At 36.9% G+C, this 23325-nt stretch overlaps 1 protein-coding gene across 1 annotated transcript in view; it reads left to right on the top strand.

Annotated features, from left to right (window-relative positions):
- The window catches only part of LOC140139300 (uncharacterized), a 33554-nt gene extending 10554 nt beyond the window's left edge, over window positions 1-23000 (top strand). The window contains exons 2-4 of the mRNA XM_072161080.1: window positions 18654-18815; window positions 19397-19580; window positions 21419-23000. Of these exons, the coding sequence (XP_072017181.1) occupies window positions 18654-18815; window positions 19397-19580; window positions 21419-21453 (381 nt within the window). The 3' untranslated portion in view covers window positions 21454-23000. The remainder of the gene's footprint in view (window positions 1-18653; window positions 18816-19396; window positions 19581-21418) is intronic.
- The last annotated feature ends 325 nt before the right edge of the window (window positions 23001-23325 follow it).

The raw sequence follows: 23325 nt of genomic DNA, 5'->3' as shown, positions 1-23325 counted from the left end.
GGAATGTCATCTTTCCCTGGGTAAGATCTGACACCAGGCCAGCCCATGGCCCGAGGGTAACATGAATATGTTTGTTTTACCTTGAAGGCAAGGATAGTCTTGCAAATATGGGCTAACTTTCCCCTAGGCCCTAGGAGTACAAGTTCACAGATTTTGTTATGTTATGCGTTTGGAGGTTTGCATGTCAAAAAATGGGGTTTATAGGATTTTTTGGTTTCATGGTTCGACTTCATTTGATATCCCATTAATATTAATCATAGACAAAAATTATTCCATTTGTAGGTGTTAATGTAAAAAAATGGTTTTATTCTGATATTTTTTAGCGGCGAAGCCAGCTGAAGCAACACCCGTGTAACAAATCGCTTGTTAAAACCATAGTGCAGTTATGTCCACGACAAAGTCACCGTGACCTTTCCAACCATAAACCCGCTTAGTGAAGATTAAACCGAGATATGCAGTACTAAACCATTATAGTAATCGATTGTCCAATGCAAATTTATTACCACGTGATAATATAAATCCAAGACCGCTACGGTCGACTAATCCAATCGATAATGACGCTATTGACATGTACGGGCGGAGCTCCACTGACCGAGTTTTGGGGTATTTTGCAATGGTTTGCTGTCATTCACTCATCAAGGTGGTCCCCCGTTATTATAAGGACTATGCTAATGATTTAAAGATTGACATGTAGAGAATAAACCATACTTGATTGACAGAAAGTACTAAGTTTGTACCTATTACGGTTTCGTGACACCCCTCTTCCAAATGCGACCAAGCCAGGGCGGTCCGGTGAAGCAAAATGTGCATTGGAATAACATGGGAGTTTGGATGTAGATGGTAGGATTTCAGAAATTCTGATTTCGAAAATTCAGAAATTTTGAAAAGAATAAGTAATTGAAACATAGAGCAAGTACTAAATCATAGCTTTTATACTTTTTGATATATGACGCTAGCTAGTTCATCTCCTATATCTACAACACAGCGCTACCAGTAGGGGTCAATTGCCTATTGTGATTGCCCCTGTGTTGTGTACATACATGTAGGCAACAATAACTGCATGATGCACCGAACAAACTTTGAGATGAGTGTTGTGTGAGATGTGTTCAGTCCCACACAGAGTGTCCTGGGCTGTCCCACAATCTTGGTTCGGTTCCGTCTTTGGATAATGGAATGATACATAATTACATACGACCTATGAACAAAAAGTTCTGTAACCCCATTAACCCGCCCCAGTTTCAAATTCCGCTTCTAAAATAGGCCTACTCCGTGCCAAAAATCCATTCTTCTTTCTCCACAAATCAATGTCAATGATTACACACACTGTCGGATCATGCGGCGATCTTTTGTGCGTAATTATAGAGGGCCAGGGGATTTACTTTATTTGAAGAAATCAAACAGCCCTAGAAATACAAATTTTAGTGTAATGATTGACAGACACTATTATTTCTTTTAATGAAAACAAATTGTAATCGAAATGTATAAAAAACAGTGTAGGTAACATTTAGATGTACAATTATGCTAAGCTTGAAGAAGCTATCATTTTATACAGGACAGGAGTTATAAGAGTGGAGGTAGAACTTTTTGAATGGCCCTCGTATATCAAGGAGGTTCAACGCCCCCTGGGAAAATGCCACAATGAAATAAAATATGAAATATAATCTTCAGTAGATAGCAATGACTTCACATAACAATCTGCTATCATTTGATAGCACTGTCTTTACATAACCATCAGCTATCTTCAGTAGATAACAATTACTTCACATAGCCATCAGCAACCTCAGTAAATAAATATGACTTTACATAGCCATCAGCATATATATCAATAGATAACAATGACTTTATATGACCATTTCTAGATTGGCAAATACTGTATCAAGTTGACAATTGATATAGGGCCGTAACCCTCGCCCTAACCTTTAACCCTAACCCTAAGCCCTATAACTGTAAATCTTAACCCAAGTCCCAAACCAAAACCCTAACCACAAGCAGCGCCCTTACCCTTACGCTCTGAAAACCTTAACCCAACCCGAATATCCTAAACCCTAAACCATTACCCTAAGTCCAAACCCTAAACCCTAACCATAACTAATTCGGTGGGTTGGGATTGTATTTAGCAGTTCAGCATATAGGGGGCGAAATGTCAGGTAGGCGAAGTGTCCTGTTTCCCTTTAGTAGATACGTGGTGTGTGAGCACTATATTCAGCAGTTCAGCATGTAGGGGGTGAAATGGTAGGGATGCGAAATGTCCTGTTTCCCTTTAGTAGGTGAGAATAACTTCACAGAGCCATCAGCTAACCCCGGTATATAGCATTAACTTTACATAGCCATTAGCTATCTTCAGCAGATAGTAAAGACTTCACATAGCCATCCGCTAATATCAGTAGGTAGCACTGACATCACATATATCCATTAGCTATCTTCAGTAGATAGAAATGACTTCACATAGTCATCAGCTATCTTTAGTAGATATTAATGAATTCACATAGCCATCAGATAACCTCAGTAGATAACAATGACCTCACAGAGCAACCAGCTATCTTTAGTAGATAGCAATGACTTCATAATAGCCATCGGCTTTCTTTAGTAGCTGGCAATTACTCCATATTAGACATCAACTATCTTCAGTAGATAATAATAACTTCAAATAACAATGACTTCATAGAGCCATATCTTGAATAATTAGCAATAACTTCACATAGCCATCAGCTAACCTCAGTAGATAGCAATGACATCACATAGCCATCAGCTATCTTTAGTAGATAGCTTCACACAGTAATCAGCTATCTTCACCAGATATAGCAATGACTTCACAGAGCTATCAGCTATCTTCGGTAATGAAATGAATTGACACAGCCATCAGGTAACCTCTGTAGATAGCAAAGACTTCGCAGAACAAGCAGCTATTTTAGTAGTTTGAAATGACTTCTCAGGGCAATCGGCTATCTTCAGTAGATAGCACTGGCTATCTTCAGCAGATAGCACTGACTTTATATAGCCAACAGCTATCTTCACTAGTTAGATAGTAATGATTTCGCAGATATTTATTTGATAGCACTGACTTCACATTGCCATATCGGTTATCTTCAGTAGACATGGTAGATAGTAATGACTTCACAGAGCAGTCAACTATCTTCATTTCATAGCACTGACTTCCCATAGCCATCAGTGTCTTAAGTAGATATCAATGAGTTTACATAGCCGTCAGCTTTTCTAAGTAGATAGCAATGACTCCACAGAGCCATCAGCTAACATCAGTAGATATCAAAGACTTAACTTAGTCATCAGCTATATTCAGTAGATAGCAATGATTTCAGAGAGCCATCAGCTAACATCAGTAGATAGCAATGACTTCACATAGTCATCAGCTATCTTCAGTAGATAGCAAGGACTTTAATAGTCATCAGCTACATTCAGTAGATATTAATGACTTATCATAGCCATCAGCTATCTTCAGTAGATAATAATGACATCACATATACATTACCTAACTTCAGTAGATAACAATGACTTCATAGAGCCAGCAGCTATCGTGAATAGATAGCAATAACTTCACATAGCCATCTAGCAAAGTAAGCAGGGGCGTCGTTAGACCAATCGCATTGGGGGGTATACGGCATATTTTGCCGACGGAAATATTTGGGTCTGTCTAATACAATTGTGAATTGTAGATCCCAAATTTATTTTTTCGCCAGGGCGCTCAAGAATCTAAAAGGTGGGTGTGTGGGTGTGTGTGTGGGGAGGGGGGGGGGGTGATAATCAAAATTGTTCCTCAATATTTTTTTTTCATTATTAACTACTTTTACAATAACAATATTGTATAACAACAACTTCCGCACATTGGCTTTTGTAATCTGCCGACAATCCTATATGTTTTGCCGACAACCGTCACTTTTACCGACAACATTAAGAATTGGAGGAGGGGTGTCTCACCCATGTAATACCACCCACCCCACCCCTTCTAGCGGCAGCCCGCATAATTACGTCACCGCAATCAAAAAGGAATGACTGGGCACCATACTAGCATATATTCATTCCTTCCTAGTTTCCGGCATGTTTTTGTCCTTTTGAGGCATCCTCTTTCATGATGTATCTTTTAATTTTCTCTGTTTAATGATGAACGTAACGTTTATACTAAAAAACCATATACAGTTTATTGGTAAATGACCGATTTTGTTTGGAACAGAAATCGCATGTGCTCAAAATGGTTTGTGGCCGAATTGGCGTGGGACCGAATTGTTTTGGGTGCGAATCGACCTGGCCCTCAGGACGGGTATGGTCGAGGACTCAGGGAAGGTAATATGGATTCTGCTTAAGGGGTATAATACCATGATTTTGATCAGTATCCCTCTTCTTTTTTGTTGCAAATTTATGAAGTACATAATTTATTCTCTTTAAGTAGAGTACATGAATAGAATACATTAAATTCTTTGTTATACTATCTATAGAAAACTTATTCAGCAATGCATGCTAAATAACACTGAATAAATTAAATAAACTTTTCCACAATGGATGCATAGTCAATTTAATACTATACACATTCTATAATGTGTTGTTAGGAAAAGAGATTTAAAAAGGCTATATGTCATCATAGGTCAGGTTATAGGTCACTTGGTTCAGGTCAAATTTAGGCATCCATTTTGAAAACTTGTGATAGTCTGTGATATCATAATGAGGCATCAATTTTGATATTTTGTCTTTTACTGGATATAATATTGAAAAGGTGTGAGGTGGATATACTAAAATACCTTGGGATGTAAATGGTGAGTACAATTTAGATTGCCTAGTTGAGATGGATTGGACACATAAATATAAAATAGTTACCAAAATCACAAAAGTGAAGCTTACGAAACACTACCTAATATGGTGGTATAGGTGACAAGAAATACAATTTTTTTCAACATTGCTGTAGTGTGGTTGTGGTAACCTGTTACCTATGGCTTAATTAAGTTTCAGTGAAATAATGTCGCAAGTTAAAAAGTATAGCTCAAAATTGAAAATAGAAGCATTTTAACCAGTTTGTTTTTTGATAGGTGTGGAGCACCAAGTTCATGAAGTCATAAAAGAAATCAGGAACCGCTTATTCCCATTTTACATATCAACATTATTTTCCTAATGTGTTAGCAACACATATCCAAAATTTTAACGAAATCCGATGATAGTAAGCTTTCCAAAATGAAGTGAATTTAAAACACCAGTGATGTACCACCTTTTGGCTTCTACCTTTAAAAGCATGTAAGTTATATTGATACCGATGCCACCAATAGAACGAGAAGATTTACCCCTTCATTTTGCATACCACTTTGTCCAATTGTTTTTCTCATTTCTTCACAAAATGCAAAAAAAAATGCAATGGGTGTAGTACCCCCTTTAAAACCTTTTTTGCAAATTTGTTGTATGTTTACACATGTGCCAAACTTTCAGACAAATTTGGTGTGATTGCAGGACAACATAATAGAAAATCTATGATTTTCACACATTTCAGATTTTTGCAGTATTTAGGGAGCGGTCATTATTTAATTACGCCAGGAAGGATGGAGGATTTCCATATTTTTTCTCGATTTTTACGTTCCCCCTTTCAGGTTCCCCACCAATCAGGTAAAAAATATTGATGTTCTCCTCTCCTAACTAAAAACAAGTCCTTGGTCTTTTTGTTTTTGATTTGTTTTTATCGAATGCTTTCGGTTGACACTTGTACTGGTTCTCACATTATCCAGTCAGAATGTTACAGCACTAAAATCATAGATTTACTTTTTAGAGTTAACAAGTCACTGTACACCTGATCATGTGATGCCGCGATGTAGGCCTACAAAAGTATAAAAACAAGTTGGAAATTATTATGTAGGGGAATGACGTTTCTTGCTTCCCTTTGAACATGAAATTGCTGCAAGAATATCATGGGCGTGCCCAAAGACATCGACAGGGGGTCCAGGGGACTCAATGCTAGGCCTCTGTCGGGGTCCAGAGCCTCAGTGGGAAAGCCCCTCCCCCCCCCGGAAAATTGACATTCTGCTGTGATTTAGAAAACTAATAATGGTTAAAGGCATATGGCCTATAAAGTTAGGCGCACCAGGTGCATAACAGGAGGCCAGAGGGGGGGGGGGGGGGGGGTGACGGATTCCAGAAAAATGGATTCTCTTCTTCTAAATTTGATTCCTGGTTGACCCAGGCGGCGGATGACATGATCGAGCCGGCAACTTGTGAAACCGCCCGGCCGTATGGCATTTTCCAATATACTCGGTTAGTTTTGTGGGGTTCATTATCGAACCCCAACGGGTTTAGCTTGTATTTATATTATTTATCAACATAGGCCTATTTGTTTGTGATATTTCAAGCGTTTTAAAATTTCAAAATAATCCCATTCAATTACACGGTTGACGATGAAAATTTACTGAATTTAGAGAATGCAATGCGGCCGCCACCTGGGTTGACCCACAAAAGTGTTTGTGGGGAGTGAAAATGTTTATCATTTGGTGTCGGTTTCACCAAAGTATTGTCTTTTTTGGAATGAGCTAGCAAAAATATAGACCAATTTAGTCATTTTTGGCGATATTAGCAACTTGAAAAAAATTGACTAATTATTTTTGAAATTTTAGGTTAAAGCAATAAAAAGGGGTCAGCGGATATGCATGGGGGTAGTAACTTCAAATTTTTTGTGTTCATTCCAGTTAGGACGCGGGACTACCGATTGTTATTGTTCTGCAAGGCTCACTCAGTCATTTAATAAGGCAATACAAACGATCGAATTTGGTATTCAAATGAACAAAATTTTGAGTTACACCTTTTCAGTGTAAAAATTTTTTCTCGGCCAAATGAAAAGCAATAATTTTCATTTTTCAGTAAATGTCAGGAAAAACTATAATGCTTGATACTGTATTTTTTTTTTCAAATCTTAGTGTTAAACTTAGTCGTGAAATTCAGTCATTTAGTGTAAGATTTTCGATTTTGATAGGCTTCAACTCTGTCCGCGAGCCTTTTTTTGGATCAATCTTTTAGCTTTTCAAAGTAATATAGTTCGCTAAAGAAGGATTTTTCCCAACTTTCTAACGCACATCACCGTGAGCGATATATCATAGTTTTGTCAGAATTTCCGTTTTGATTCCATAATTTTTGACTACTAGCTAAAATTTTTTCAAATCTATGCGTGAAATCTTAGGCTAATACTAGCATTGTGGATCGATATCTCTGGGTGCCCGGCCTGGATACAGTGTTGCCAGAACTTCAATATAGCAAAGAAATTACCTAGTGTTTCAATTGTCATGAAGGTGACTGGGTATAGTGCCTTTTGTTTGTGTTTGTTTGAAATTGCTTAAACCCACCGAAAGTCATAATGAAGCAGCCAAAACAATGCAAGGTTAAACATGGAAGTTTATAACAACCTATTATAATGACCTAAAGGAAAAATCATTTATGGCAACAATGAGCCTTGCATTGTAAGTCATGGTTAAAATGTGTTGAGTACCCACCCCACCCCCATAGCCCTACATAATATTACATACCGGTACTTTTTAATATTTATATAGCACGGCTATAGCTATAGCCTACATTTAGAAAGTAGGTCCTATAGCGCTAAATTATGACAAATAGGCCTACACAAACCCGAACGCAAGTCTGAAGGGTGTAATGAAAATGCCAACCCGCGATGGGGGGGGGGGGGGGGGTCGGGTCATTCAAAATTCACCTGGAGATAGGAGGGACAGAAAATTAAAATCCCCTCTAATAACACGCTAATTTTTATAGGTTTGGACAGTGGATTTTCCCAAGGACCTCATCCTAGGTAAATAAACAAACAAACAAACAGACAAAATGGTTTTCATAATCATGGAATCCATAGCCCCTATAAATTGAAATTGCAGGCTATCACGGGAGCAAATTTCCAAAATTCACCTCATTTACCAGAATTGGGGATTTGGGCTACCAAATCGCTGGTCAGGCAATCCTGGTTTTCAATGGAAAAGGGACCTGGTTGACAACAATTGAAATATCGATTATTTCTGCTGGTTGTTCTCGAGATAAAGTACTAAGTTTGACATTTTCGGAGCATGAAGGGAAAAAGGGTAAAATAAAAACGGAAATTCTGACAAAACTATAAGATATAGACCCACACGATGTGCTTTACAGAGGTGGGAAATATCTTTCTTTAGCAAACTATATTAGTTTGAGACGCTAAAAATGAATTCCGTAAAAAGCTCACGGGCGAACTAAAGGCCTATAAAAATCAAAAATGTCACACTAAAAGACAAAATCTGATGCTTGAATTTTAACACCAGGATTTAAAAAAAAATGTATATCCAAGCACTATGTCTTGGCATTACTGAAGAAAAAAAATATTGCTTTATATTTGACCGAGAAAATAAATTTCATAGCAAAAAGGTGTATCTCTGAATTGTGCTGATTTTAACATGTATTGATCGACTTTTAGCGCGACTATGCATTTCTAAAGAATTGGTAGTCCCGCGTCCTAACTGATTCAAGACATTTGATTTTTTGGGTTTTTTTGCAAGTTGCGATGGATATTTGGATCAAAAGTCAATACAAACATTTTTCTGAGACCTATGAACTCTTGAAATTAAAAGTAGGCACTAATGCGTGTTTTAGTGATGGAGCCTCTTTTATAATCTTGAGCAGTTTCTTGCATTACAAAAGTTTGTATTAAACTTTATATTATTGATATATAAACTTTAAGTTTAAGCTATTAGGAGCATTCAAAGTGAAGGCAGTTTCCATGGCAACGGCCATATATACTCATTTTAAAGCAAATTCTCCCAGTAAAATTGAGCACATTTCTCAGTAAAATAAAAAATGGGGGTAAATGGGGCCACGATCTAGAGAAGGGGCAAGTTTTGAGAGGAAAATAATAGTAATAAAACAATTTTAAAAAATTAAAAAAGAAAGAATACAACACTCGGTCAACCCTCTTAAGAATGTAAGCATTAAAATAACACCTTTTCTGTCCCACCAGGGTAATAATTTATACTTTTTTCATAATTTCCCAATAGGATTTGCACACACGTTTAAATAGCTTGATATCATATTATATCAGTGACATTAACAAATATCGTATATTGGACATATTTTTCGTATAATTACGATATTCGCCCATTGGCTTACTGAACAGAGCTAGATAATTATTATCTTGTGTAATATAAATCGACGATCGAATATAACTTTTTCGCAAGGTACCGATACCAATATGAATATCCGATTCATAATAAATTGTAAGTATGGGATAATACTGGACACTTCACCCCGCAAACTTTCAACACGTATATTTCCACGCGGCCCGCACACTTTCTTCCCAGCACACTCTCATCCCGTACGCATTCGCCCTCTAAATAACAAGCTATTCTATAGTTAGGGGAAAAAGTTCACTTTGGTGACCACTCTCTGGCTAGTAAGGTTTGACGATTGATTCGACTTCTATGGACCATTTAGAAAAAAATAGCCACCATGTCCCTCGCGACAATCCCGGCATTTTTCGCTAGAGGCCAAAATCCAAAATGGCCGCCACCACCATTTTGAAAATTTAAGTTTTGAACCAGAGCACCTATAATCATGCACAAAGACACTTTTTCGGGTATGTCGAGTACAAGGATTCCGATTCTGACATTAGTTTGACATTACGGCATCATTTTCACCCAGAAATCCAAGATGGTGGCCGGCACCATCATGAAAAATTTAGTTTTGAACAAGAGGACCTTAAATCGTGTACAAAGACACTTTTTGGATAAGTCGACCACAAGGATTTCAAATTTGACATTACTTTGACATTACGAACTCATATTTACCCAGAAATCCAAGATGGTGGCCGGCGACGCCATCTTGAAAAAAATAAGTTTTGAACCAAATTACCTAAAATCGTGTTCAAAGAAACTTTTTCCGGTAAGTCGACCCCAAGAAATCCGAATCTGACATTAATTTGACGTTACAAAATAATTTTTGCCCAGAAATCCAAGATGGCCCCCATTTGGTAGAGCGTGAATGTGATTTTTGAATGAGAGCAGAAGCATAAGTGTGTCATTTCCGCCTTATCTGGGGTTCATGTCCCTTATATGGGGTTTAAACTGCCTTATCTTGGGTTTACATCCCTTATCTAGGGATAAGGCGCCTTACCTGTGGTTTAGACGGCCTTATCCTGGGTTTACGTTCCTTACCTGTGGCTAAGATGCCTTAACCTTAGCATATCGCAGTCTAAACCCAGATAAGGCATATAAACCCCAGATAATGCGCCGTAACCCAAGATAAGGGACGTAGACCGCCGATAAAGCAGTCCAAACCCCAAATAAGGCGCTTTAACCCTAAATGAGGAACATAAACCTAAGATAAGGCATCTAAACCCCACATAAGGTGCCCAAACTTTAGATACGGGTCGTTAACCCCTGATAAGGGTCGTAAACCTCAGATATAAGACATCTAAACCCAAGATAAGGCGCCTTAACCCCAGATAAGAGACGTAAACTCAGATATGACAGTTTAAACCCCCGATGAGGCGCCGTAACCCCAGATAAGGGACGTACACCTCAGATAAACCAGTCCCAACCCCAAATAAGGCGCCTTAACCATAAATAAGGAACATAAACCTAATATAAGAGAAGTAAACCCCAGACGGCGCCTTATCTGGGGTTTAGACTGCCATATCTGAGTTTACGTCTCTTATCTGGGGTTAAGGCGCCTTATCTTGGGTTTAGATGCCTTATCTGAGATTTTCGACCCTTATCTGGGGTTAACAACCCTTATCTAGAGTTAAGGCACCTTATGTGGGGTTTAGATGCCTTTTCTGGGGTTTATGTTCTTATTTAGGATTAAAAGACTGCCTTATTTGGGGTTGGGGACTGCATTATCTGGGGTCTATCGTCGCTATAAGGCATCTGGGGTCAAACACCACGGCGCATTAGGCAGTTTAAACCATATAAGGGACGTCTGGGTTTATATGCCTTATCTGGGTTTAGACTGCGATATGCTAAGGTTAAGGCATCTTAGCCACAGGGAACGTAAACCCAGGATAAGGCCGTCTAAACCACAGGTAAGGCGCCTTATCCCTAGATAAGGGATGCCAAGATCTGGCAGTTTGAACAGATGCGGAAATGACACACTTATGCTTCTGCTCTTATTCAAAAATCACATACGCTCTACCAAATGGGGGCCATCTTGGAAAAAAAAAAAAAATTATTTTGTAACGTCAAATTAATGTCAGATCGGATTTCTTGGGGTCGACTTACCGGAAAAAGTGTCTTTGTTCACAGGTGCGCTTTTTTTTTCAAGATGGCGTGGCGGCCACCATCTTGGATAAATATGAGGTAATGTCAAAGTAATGTCAAATTTGAAATCCTTGTGGTCGACTTATCCAAAAAAGTGTCTTTATACACGATTTAAGGTCCTCTTGTTCATCATTTTTCATGATGGTGTCGTGCCACCATCTTGGATTTCTGGGTGAAAATGATGCGTAATGTCAAACTAATGGCCATCGACATACCCGAAAAGTGTCTTTGTGCATGATTTTCTGGTTCAAAACTTAAATTTTCAAAATGGTGGAATTTGGGATTTTGGCCTCTAGCGAAAAATGCCGGATTTTCGCGAGGGACATGGTGGCTATTTTTTTCTAAATGATCCATAGAAGTCGAATCAATCGTCAAACCTTACTAGCCAGAGAGTGGTCACCAAAGTGAACTTTTTCCCCCTAACTATCTATGTTCAAAATGGGAAGAATGGGCCGGTCGGTCCAGTCGATTTTTTTTTAAACTTCAGATTTTAAAAATCCAAACAAGTATTAAATACTGGTTCATCCATTAGGGACATTGTCAATTTTTACTACTGGATATTTGTTAGATTATCAATTAAGTCTTTCAAAAAAATTTAAATTAAAAAAACACATTTAGTTTCTATATCTGTACAAATTTTAAAATAAATACTAACTCGATTTTTTTTTTTTCGATAAATGTCACGAGGAAAAAAGAACTTTTTCGACAGTGTCGGAGCCAAAACGCATAACGTAACAATTAGACCCTCTCCACTTTTTTTTCTTTCTTCGATAGGTATTAACCGTAAGTCAGGTAAACTCCATTTATGCAAAAAAATCCGGATTGAAGAACTTTTCTGAGAGTGCCGGAGTCAAAACGTATAACGTAACAAAACAATTAGACCCCCTTGAATTTTTTTCTTTCTTCGATAAATATTAACCGGAGGTGAGGTCATGTCCATATATGCGAAAAAATTCGGATAAAAGAGCTTTTCCGACAGTGTAACCTCCAAAACGCATACAAAATGTATAGAGCCTAATACGTTACAAAAAATTAGACCCACTCGAATTTTTTTCTTTCTTCGATAAATATTAAATGGAGGACATGTCATGTCCATATATGCGAAAAAATCCCGATAAAAGAGCTTTTCCAACAGTGTAACCTCCAAAACGAATAAAAAATGTAAAGAGCCCAATACGTAACAAAAAATTAGACCCACTCGAATTTTTTTTTTCTTTCTTCGATAAATATTAACTGGAGGTCAGGTCATGTCCATATATGCGAAAAAATCCGGATAAAAGAGCTTTTCCGACAGTGTAACCTCCAAAACGCATAAAAAAATGTATAGAGCCCAATACGTAACAAAAAAATTAGACCCACTCGAATTTTTTTTTTCTTCGATAAATATTAACTGGAGGTCAAGTCATGTCCATATATGCGAAAAATCCGGATAAAAGAGCTTTTCCGACAGTGTAACGTCCAAAACGCATAAAAAATGTATAGAGCCCAATACGTAACAAAAAATTAGACCCACTCGAATTTTTTTCTTTCTTCGATAAATATTAACTGGAGGTCAGGTCATGTCCATATATGCGAAAAATCCGGATAAAAGAGCTTTTCCGACAGTGTAACCTCCAAAACGCATAAAAAATGTAAAGAGCCCAATACGTAACAAAAAATTAGACCCACTCGAATTTTTTTCTTTCTTCGATAAATATTAACTGGAGGTCAGGTCATGTCCATATATGCGAAAAAATCCGGATAAAAGAGCTTTACCGACAGTGTAACCTCCAAAACACATAAAAAATGTATAGAGCCCAATACGTAACAAAAAATCAGACCCACTCGAATTGTTTTCTTTCTTCGATAAATATTAACCGGAGGTCAAGTCATTTCCATATATGCGAAAAAATCCGGATAAAAGAGCTTTTCCGACAGTGTAACCTCCAAAACACATAAAAATGTATGGAGCCCAATACGTAACAAAAAATTAGACCCACTCGAATTGTTTTCTTTCTTCGATAAATATTAACCGGAGGTCAAGTCATTTCCATATATGCGAAAAATCCGGATAAAAGAGCCTTACCGACCGTGTAACGCATAAATAATGTATAGAGCCCAATACGTAACAAAAAATTAGACCCACTCGAATTTTTTTCTTTCTTCGATAAATATTAACTGGAGGTCAGGTCATGTCCATATATGCGAAAAATCCGGATAAAAGAGCCTTACCGACCGTGTAACGCATAAAGAATGTATAGAGCCCAATACGTAACAAAAAATTAGACCCACTCGAATTTTTTTCTTTCTTCGATAAATATTAAATGGAGGTCAGGTCATGTCCATATATGCGAAAAAATCCGGATAAAAGAGCTTTTCCGACAGTGTAACCTCCAAAACGCATAAAAAATGTAAAGAGCCCAATACGTAACAAAAAATTAGACCCACTCGAATTTTTTTTCTTTCTTCGATAAATATTAACTGGAGGTCAGCTCATGTCCATATATGCGAAAAAATCCGGATAAAAGAGCTTTACCTACAATGTAACCTCCAAAACACATACAAAATGTATAGAGCCCAATACGTAACAAAAGATTAGACCCACTCGAATTGTTTTCTTTCTTCGATAAATATTAACCGGAGGTCAAGTCATTTCCATATATGCGAAAAAAATCCGGATAAAAGAGCTTTTCCGACAGTGTAACCTCCAAAACACATAAAAAATGTAAAGAGCCCAATACGTAACAAAAAATTAGACCCACTCGAATTTTTTTCTTTGTTCGATAAATATTAACTGGAGGTCAGGTCATGTCCATATATGCGAAAAATCCGGATAAAAGAGCTTTACCGACCGTGTAACGCATTAAGAATGTATAGAGCCCAATACGTAACAAAAAATTAGACCCACTCGAATTTTTTTTTTTTCTTTCTTCGATAAATATTAACTGGAGGTCACCTCATGTCCATATATGCGAAAAAATCCGGATAAAAGAGCTTTACCGACAGTGTAACCTCCAAAACACATAAAAAATGTATAGAGCCCAATACGTAACAAAAAATCAGACCCACTCGAATTGTTTTCTTTCTTCGAAAAGTATTAACCGGAGGTCAAGTCATTTCCATATATGCGAAAAAATCCGGATAAAAGAGCTTTTCCGACAGTGTAACCTCCAAAACACATAAAAAATGTATGGAGCCCAATACGTAACAAAAATTAGACCCACTCGAATTGTTTTCTTTCTTCGATAAATATTAACCGGAGGTCAAGTCATTTCCATATATGCGAAAAATCCGGATAAAAGAGCTTTACCGACCGTGTAACGCATAAATAATGTATAGAGCCCAATACGTAACAAAAAATTAGACCCACTCGAATTTTTTCTTTCTTCGATAAATATTAACTGGAGGTCAGGTCATGTCCATATATGCGAAAAATCCGGATAAAAGAGCCTTACCGACCGTGTAACGCATAAAGAATGTATAGAGCCCAATACGTAACAAAAAATTAGACCCACTCGAATTGTTTTCTTTCTTCGATAAATATTAAATGGAGGTCAGGTCATGTCCATATATGCGAAAAAATCCGGATAAAAGAGCTTTTCCGACAGTGTAACCTCCAAAACGCATAAAAAATGTAAAGAGCCCAATACGTAACAAAAAATTAGACCCACTCGAATTGTTTTCTTTCTTCGATAAATATTAACCGGAGGTCAAGTCATTTCCTTATGCGAAAAAATCCGGATAAAAGAGCTTTTCCGACAGTGTAACCTCCAGAACACATAAAAAATGTATGGAGCCCAATACGTAACAAAAGATTAGACCCACTCGAATTGTTTTCTTTCTTCGATAAATATTAACCGGAGGTCAAGTCATTTCCATATATGCGAAAAAATCCGGATAAAAGAGCTTTTCCGACAGTGTAACCTCCAAAACACATAAAAAATGTAAAGAGCCCAATACGTAACAAAAAATTAGACCCACTCGAATTTTTTTCTTTGTTCGATAAATATTAACTGGAGGTCAGGTCATGTCCATATATGCGAAAAAATCCGGATAAAAGAGCTTTTCCGACAGTGTAACCTCCAAAACGCATAAAAAATGTAAAGAGCCCAATACGTAACAAAAAATTAGACCCACTCGAATTATTTTCTTTGTTCGATAAATATTAACTGGAGGTCAGGTCATGTCCATATATGCGAAAAAATCCGGACAAAAGAGCTTTTCCGACAGTGTAACCTCCAAAACACATAAAAAATGTAAAGAGCCCAATACGTAACAAAAAATTAGACCCACTCGAATTTTTTCTTTGTTCGATAAATATTAACTGGAGGTCAGGTCATGTCCATATATGCGAAAAAATCCGGATAAAAGAGCTTTTCCGACAGTGTAACCTCCAAAACACATAAAAAATGTAAAGAGCCCAATACGTAACAAAAAATTAGACCCACTCGAATTTTGTTCTTTCTTCGATAAATATTAACTGGAGGTCAGCTCATGTCCATATATGCGAAAAAATCCGGATAAAAGAGCTTTACCGACAGTGTAACCTCCAAAACACATAAAAAATGTATAGAGCCCAATACGTAACAAAAATCTAGACCCACTCGAATTGTTTTCTTTCTTCGATAAATATTAACCGGAGGTCAAGTCATGTCCATATATGCGAAAAAATCCGGATAAAAGAGCTTTTCCGACAGTGTAACCTCCAAAACGCATAAAAAATGTATAGAGCCCAATACGTAACAAAAAAAATCCAGCCGAAAAACACTGACAAATATTTTGTTCTAAAAATACTCAAAATGACTCTAGAAAGAGTCACTAATGACTCAAAATGAGTTACTGGGTCAATATAAAGTAATTCTATAACAAAAACACGCACTAATAACCATAATTTGCTTTAAAAATAACCAGAGCCCAATACGTAACAAGAAAAATTCTATGTCTAAAGAAAAACACTGTCAAATTTTTTTCTAGAAGACTCAAAATGACTCAAAATGAGTTACTGAGTCAATATAAAGTAATTCTATAACAAAAACATGCACCTAATAACCATAATCAGCTTTGTTCTAGAATTATTCAAAATGACTCAAAATGAGTTACCGGGTCAATATAAAGTAAGTTTATAGCAAACAAAAAATGCAACTAATCACCACAATAACCAGAGACCAATACGTAACAAAAAAATTCTAAGTCTAGAGAAAAAACACTGTCAAATTTGTTTTTCTAGAAAGAATCAAAATGACTCAAAAGGATTTACGGAGTCAATATAAAGTAATTCTATAACAAAACCATGCACCTAAAACCCATAATTTGCTTTAAAAATAACCAGAGCCCAATACGTAACAAAAAAAATTCTAAGTCTAGAGAAAAAACATTGTCAACATTTTTTTTCTAGAAAGACTCAAAATGACTCAAAAGGATTTACTGAGTCAATATAAAGTAATTCTATAACAAAAACATGCATTTAATCATGATAATGTCCTTTTAAAATAACCAGAGGCCAATACGTAACAAATAAATTCCAAGTCTAGAGATAAAACACTGTCAAATATTTTGTTCTAGAAAGACTCAAAATGAGTTACTGGGTCAATATAAAGTACTTCTATAAAAACACATGCACATAATATCCATAATTTGCTTGAAAAACAACCGGAGCCCAATACGTAACAAAAAAAATGTATAGAGCCCAATACGTAACAAAAACCACTACAGAGGAGGGAGTATGAATAAAGTAATTTTAATCAAATTTTAGTTTTGTTACGTATTGGGCGGGATGAATTATTTTTTGCCACTTTTTTGTTCTAGGTAGAAGAGGTTGAGCCCAATACGTATCAAATTGATACGTACTGGGATTTTGTTACGTATTGGGCTCTTACAACTGCCTAGTATTTACAACATTTAATCAATACTGGGTAAGTCATTGGTGAAGACCCAACTTAACAAACATCTGAACAATATTTAGCAATAAGGAAATGGGAGAGCATGGCTGAGCTAGTGGCTAGAATTATTGCTTCTGGCCAGTGGCGTGCGCAGCACATTGAAAGTTGTGTGTGTGTGTGTGGGGGGGGGGGGGGGCAGGTTGTTCAGTTCCCCCGAATGGAGTCTGATTATGAGCAAATTTTGACGTTTTTAACGCTTCTGGCGCATGATGTCCCGGGATATTGCTGGGATATTGACATGCAAAAATAAAATCTGAATTTAATTTGCAACATCTGTAGATTAAATTATGACTTCCGCTCTTCCCATGGTGCATTTTAGGGTTGGGTATATAAACCACGAGAGAACACCGTCCTTCGGAATGTTTTTGGTTAGAAAGTTTCGAGAAAAGTAAGATGTTAAGTCCTGACTATTCCCAGCTACTCTCTTAATGTAAAAGAGTGAAAATTCACTCTTTTAGCAGACGATGGTGGACGACATTATTCATGTGGCAACAGCCAATATCGTAAACAAAACAGGCAATATGACGGCAACACTGCCTGGACATTGGACGCCCTGTGCCGAGTTGTGTTTTTAGCTCTATTGGCCCCGTTACAGAAAAAAAATGCACAAAATATATTTGTCAGTGAATGTATACACTTTCACATAAAAATAAATATTTTTGGATTCAAAATGAATGTGAAGAAAAAAAATTGTAGCCGGGAGTGAGTGAGACTCGATCTCGGGACCCTATGCGTGGCAGGCGAAAACTTTACCATTACACCACGCTAACCGTGACACACATTGGAGGAAATTTTAAGTATATATCATAAACATACCGTGCGTTATTCATACAAAACATTCAAAAAACAGTACTTACAATGAGGTTCACTGTCGAACCTCAACGGATTTAGACTGATAAAATAGTACTTAATAACATGCGTACAGTTTTGGAATAATTTGACACATTTTTGTGTTTACGTGTAAAACCAATGACGACGTCAAAATTCAGTCAATCTTGGCCGGCCCCCCTGTCTTTTAGAGTGAATTTTCACTTCAAGGGACCAGTTCTTGAAGAGTGATAATCACTCTTTGTAAAGAGTGAAAATATTTCACTCTCAAAAGAGTCCTTTCTCACTCTTAAAAGACTGAAACCCACTCTCAAAAGAGTGGAAATGAAATGACTCTCACTCCAAAAAAAAGTGGTAATTCACTCTTAATTGAGTGAAAACTAATCAATCTTTTTAGAGTGAATTATGTTATTCTCTTGTCACTCGAATAGGAGCCAATTTTACTCGATAAGATTGAAAATCAGTTCACTCAGGGAGTGAAAATTTCACTCTTTTACATTTAGAGAGTAGTCCCGGTGCTCAAATGACTTTTTCGCTGATAAACATGCTTTATCGACGAAAAAACTAGTTTTTCTTTTATATTATGCAATATACACTTTATCAGTAATGCACAATCACTATGACAACTTTTATTTTCCTCTTTAAACAGGGTGAGAAGCAGCTTTTCAACTTTTTAATAGCGTTATTTGTAATCAGTGCGTTTGAATTCATCATTGGGCTTGCAACAGTAATTGTCGTTAGTTTGAAGATCAGACGATTCTGTAGAGGGGAAACCGATGACGACGACGAGGCAGACGTGGATCAAATACATGTACGTTGCAACATTACAAAAAACGGATGGCTATACGCCGTAGAAGTGACGTTATAATCGGATTAACTACCATATCAATAGATGACTACACATTTTGAATAGACCCCCCTGCACTACAAGCAGATTGTACTGATCACCTGTGTATGTCAGCAAACATAGATTGAATACAATACTGCTCTTTTCAAAGTTACTTATCTTACAGGTGCGAGTGATCAGCCTTTCTTTGACATCTATGGTTCAATGCATCGGTACCGCGTGAACGTTGTAGTGCAGGGCAGTATAGTCAAAATTGTAGTCATCTATTGCTATGAATAAGGACGAGTTGCCAGTCTGATATGAAACCACTAGTGTAGTGGTGAAACGTCACTACAAATGTGATTCTAATACCCTCGTTTGTTCTTGGAATTGTACAAAAAGAACCATGTTAACGGGTGAATCTAACACTCAAAACGAACTTGTTCAAAAGATATTATATTTTAAATTGTTGCCATTTTTAGAAAAGGAGTTTTGATTGTTTAAAAAGAATCAAAACTCCTTTTCTAAAAATGGCAACAAATAAAAAAAACCACTTTCATTCCTAGGTTATTGAGCCATCGAGATCGTCTCAACCTCCGGTAATCCTGGCAAATCAAATGCCACATGGTGATGGGCTTGGACACGACATCAGGTACGACCCATACATGTCACCAGGACAGAGACATGAACATGACCCCCGACGTGGGAGATATAATGAACCCAATGTGTACTACAACGATAATGCAGGAGGTTAGTATAGACTTACTAAAGGGCATATCTATTGCAAAAACAAGTTTAACTCCATTCGAAGAGAATAATTATTACATTACAAATTGACATTAGTTGCAATTTTTTATTCGTATTCCTCCTGAAAAAACAGAAATTGTGTTGGTAAATGCTACCTCGTACGGTCCTTCACCTGTTCGAAGCGAAATTGATTTCCAATACAGGTTACTGATGACGTCACATTAAATGAAGAGTAAATGTTCCCGAGCATTTATACACATGAGTTCGATATGAGCTCTTTTGATAGTCAGATCATGTGTATAATGCGCGACCATGTACCACGATAAATCGGGATGTTCAACAAAAGGCCATTGAAATTGTTTATTTGCATAATAAATACAATATAGATATACATCACGCTCAAATTCTTAGCTCGCACGATAACATTGCTCTAAAATATTTTTTATTTTTTAGTCCAAATATTTCTAATTAAGTTAATATACATATGAATTGTAATATCACAATATTTACTAATATATAATAAAGCAGCGGCCTGATTGTATCCATATGTGTAAAAACCATTAAATTTGTAATACTTGATTCAGAGTTTTTTCTGATAACAAAAACAGTATACGTTCTGTGCATTGAGAGTGTCGACAGTCCATTCTCTCAAAGCTGGCACACTTCATTTCATGACATCACACTATTTTCTAGGTCAAATCTGTCTCGTTCGAAAGAACTCACCGCTTACAGTTGGTTTTTGCGGAATATCAATGATATGATGTTGTCCGAGCAATATATATGCCCTTTAAAGAGTTGGCGAAATGCGCTTCAAAAGCGCAAATTTCAACGTCTAGAGGATTATAGAGAGGCTTATCTATTCAACACCACTCTGCCATGAAAGCCTCAAGTAGTTGCAGGGAACGCGAAAATCTATAGCGAGCAGTAAATTATGAACGAAAATACGTAAATTTTAGAACGATAGTTTCTATATTTCCTCATCTAATGAGAGCAGTTATTAGAAATCTCTTTTGGTTTGGGTAAAAAACCTATTGATGAAAATTAGTGATTGAATTAGGTTAAAATACTTTTTTGTTCCAAACGTCAAGCTTCTTTTGTGTGTGATCATGACGTAAAAACGTTTGCGAAATGGCGTTCTGGGAAACCTCAACCGCAAGGGGATTAAGTTCACGTAAAATGGGTTTACTCGGAGAGATAGGACCACCTGCTTTGCATCCCCACAGGACCGAACCAAACTTTTTTAGGTTCCGGAGATGACCCTAAAACATAATCAAGATGTTCCCAAAATATAAACTTGCCCCAAGGGGGGTAAAAGGCCATCGAATTTTGCACAGGGTCAAATTTCAAATGGTGTTAAAAACCATTCCAATGTATTCCTCTAGTCACAAAGATTCAGAAAAGTGCTCCGATTTTGCCAAAAGAGGTGTCAAAATGTTCGTTTTGATGAAACAAATCAAATAAGGATAGGATTGCACTATCTTGGATGTTTCGTAATTACCTAAGTAACACAGCAAAATAGGTCAAGTACCATTGAGGCCTATTGACATTGACCTATTTTGCCCTACAAGTAGTACAAAAAATCTGAATATCAGGGCGGTTAGCATCCCATGCATGGAGGAGGGGGTGGGGTAGGTGCTGGTAAGAACCTAAACTTACTGCGGTCTTGTCAAATTGGAGAGTATCTTGCGTTGTTGACCCATCAACACACAGTATTAGTTGTTGCAACTTTTCATATCGTATCAATTATAGTGGTCAAAATAGTCTTTCCTCCCCGCTTTACTATCCATTTTTGTAATTTGAACAGTAATCTTTATTTGCATCTATTTCTCCGTTTATTACAGCTACATATAATCCAGGTTATGGAGGATACATGTAACTTAGCGACCGGAAATGAACACGACTTCTAAGTTCACAATATTTTTGGTTCGGCTCCAGCGTCTATAGGGCTGGGCGAATCATCATATTTTTTCTGAAACAAGTAAAGTTGTTTCTATGGAACACAAATCCGACCAAAGTTTTGACCTTCGATAACGTTTGATCCCCTACTGATTAGAAATTCAAAATGGCTGCCAATATATCATCATTTTTCTTGTTAATGACAAATTGTTGCTTCCAATATGTCTTTGTGTATGTATTGGGGTCAACCCCCCCCCACCCACAAATTTGACACTTTCTATGCAGTACTTGAGTGGTGAAAAATCGAAAATGGCTGATGTAAATCGTAAAAATTTGTGTTGCTAAGTGTAATTTCGCACCATATATTATATGCACCAATGTCTTCATCAAATGTTTTGTTTCTGTTGTTCAATGTTGAATAACATATTTGTCTATATGTGACGAGTATTCCTTGACCCTCATTGAATTAGGATAATTTGAACTGACCGCCAATTATGATGGTCTGATATTTATTGATTTGTTCCTTGCAATGTGGAAAAAGAGATACATCTAGCTGCTTTTCATAAAATGTAGTTATCATGTAGGCCTATGTTGCCAATAAAAGCGCCCATGGAATGCCCTTACGGTGTGAAAACCTCTGGTATATCAACTTTGATAAAAGGAAGGTATAGCGTGACATAAAAAGCTAACATCAAATTCATGTTTAGCTGAAAATAACTGATTCCGCGTTATATCATTCATGTGTTTCATCATTGTTACAATTGATACCACTAGGTGGCGCCAAATCGGTACCACTTAAAGCCATAATGTACGATCTTATAATATGAAATTTGTTATTTTTTTTTCAAACCTGTTTTTTTTTTCATATTTGTACTGTTTACTTTCTTTGAGAAAAGTGGGGGGATGAGGCTGTGGATCACGAAATGCCCCTTTAATTGGCCAAAATAGCCAGTGAGGTTTCTTTCACTTTACTTAAATTGTTATTTCAACCTAAAATGGACAGCAACCCTCCCCGTCTTATCTGTTATTACTACGGTAATATTATTTCAACATTTTGAATAAAGAATAACAAAATCAAAATTTCACGGAAATCGTACATTAAGGCTTTAACCTCATATTTGGCAAAATTATTCCACATTTGCACCATATTTCAACAGTTTAGCTACAAAATGGAAAAGTTTGTCGCAAAAAGGTGCTGGATCAACTATACTTCAAGATATTTTTCCAACCCCATCCCGCAATGTCAAAAAGAAATCTACCCTAGTTACGCCACACAGTGTCGACACCCTATATTATAAATATAAACTTAATACTTCGTTGGTGCGCGACGGGCGAGTGGTATTTCACCGAACTCAAGAAAAGGAGTCGTATCTGATTGGCTAGAAATCGATCGCTAGATCGCTCAGTGGTAAAGTACAAACTCAAAATGAAGAGATGTATTCAATTCGATTGAAATCGATATTCTATTATTGACGCAGATAAAGAAAGTGGCATAGTGTACATTGTATTATAGACATGTGATTTAATATTCTATACAGCACCTACACGTGTTCCTTTGTATAATTGTAATTCTCAAAATAAAAATCACAATTTTGATGAACGATTTCAAAATCGTTACGGATTAAATGCAGTAAAATATATCCACAGCATACAGCAATCGCCGCTAATTAGTATATTGCATTTTCAGTTAGTGTATTGGAAACAAAACCTTGGTTTTACCTGACAACAAATCGAATTTTCTTGTAATGGCAATATATATGGTGTACATGCGCAAATCGTAAAAACGTAGAATAGAAACTCTGTGGCAGGCTCTGTGGTGTATCTCATATCGTGTAAATGGTATGCTTAGCCT

This window comes from Amphiura filiformis, chromosome 18 (assembly GCF_039555335.1).
Source record: "Amphiura filiformis chromosome 18, Afil_fr2py, whole genome shotgun sequence".
NCBI lineage: Eukaryota > Metazoa > Echinodermata > Ophiuroidea > Amphilepidida > Amphiuridae > Amphiura > Amphiura filiformis.
The sequence above is the reverse complement of the archived record's forward strand: the minus strand, read 5'-3'. Positions and strand labels throughout refer to the sequence as shown.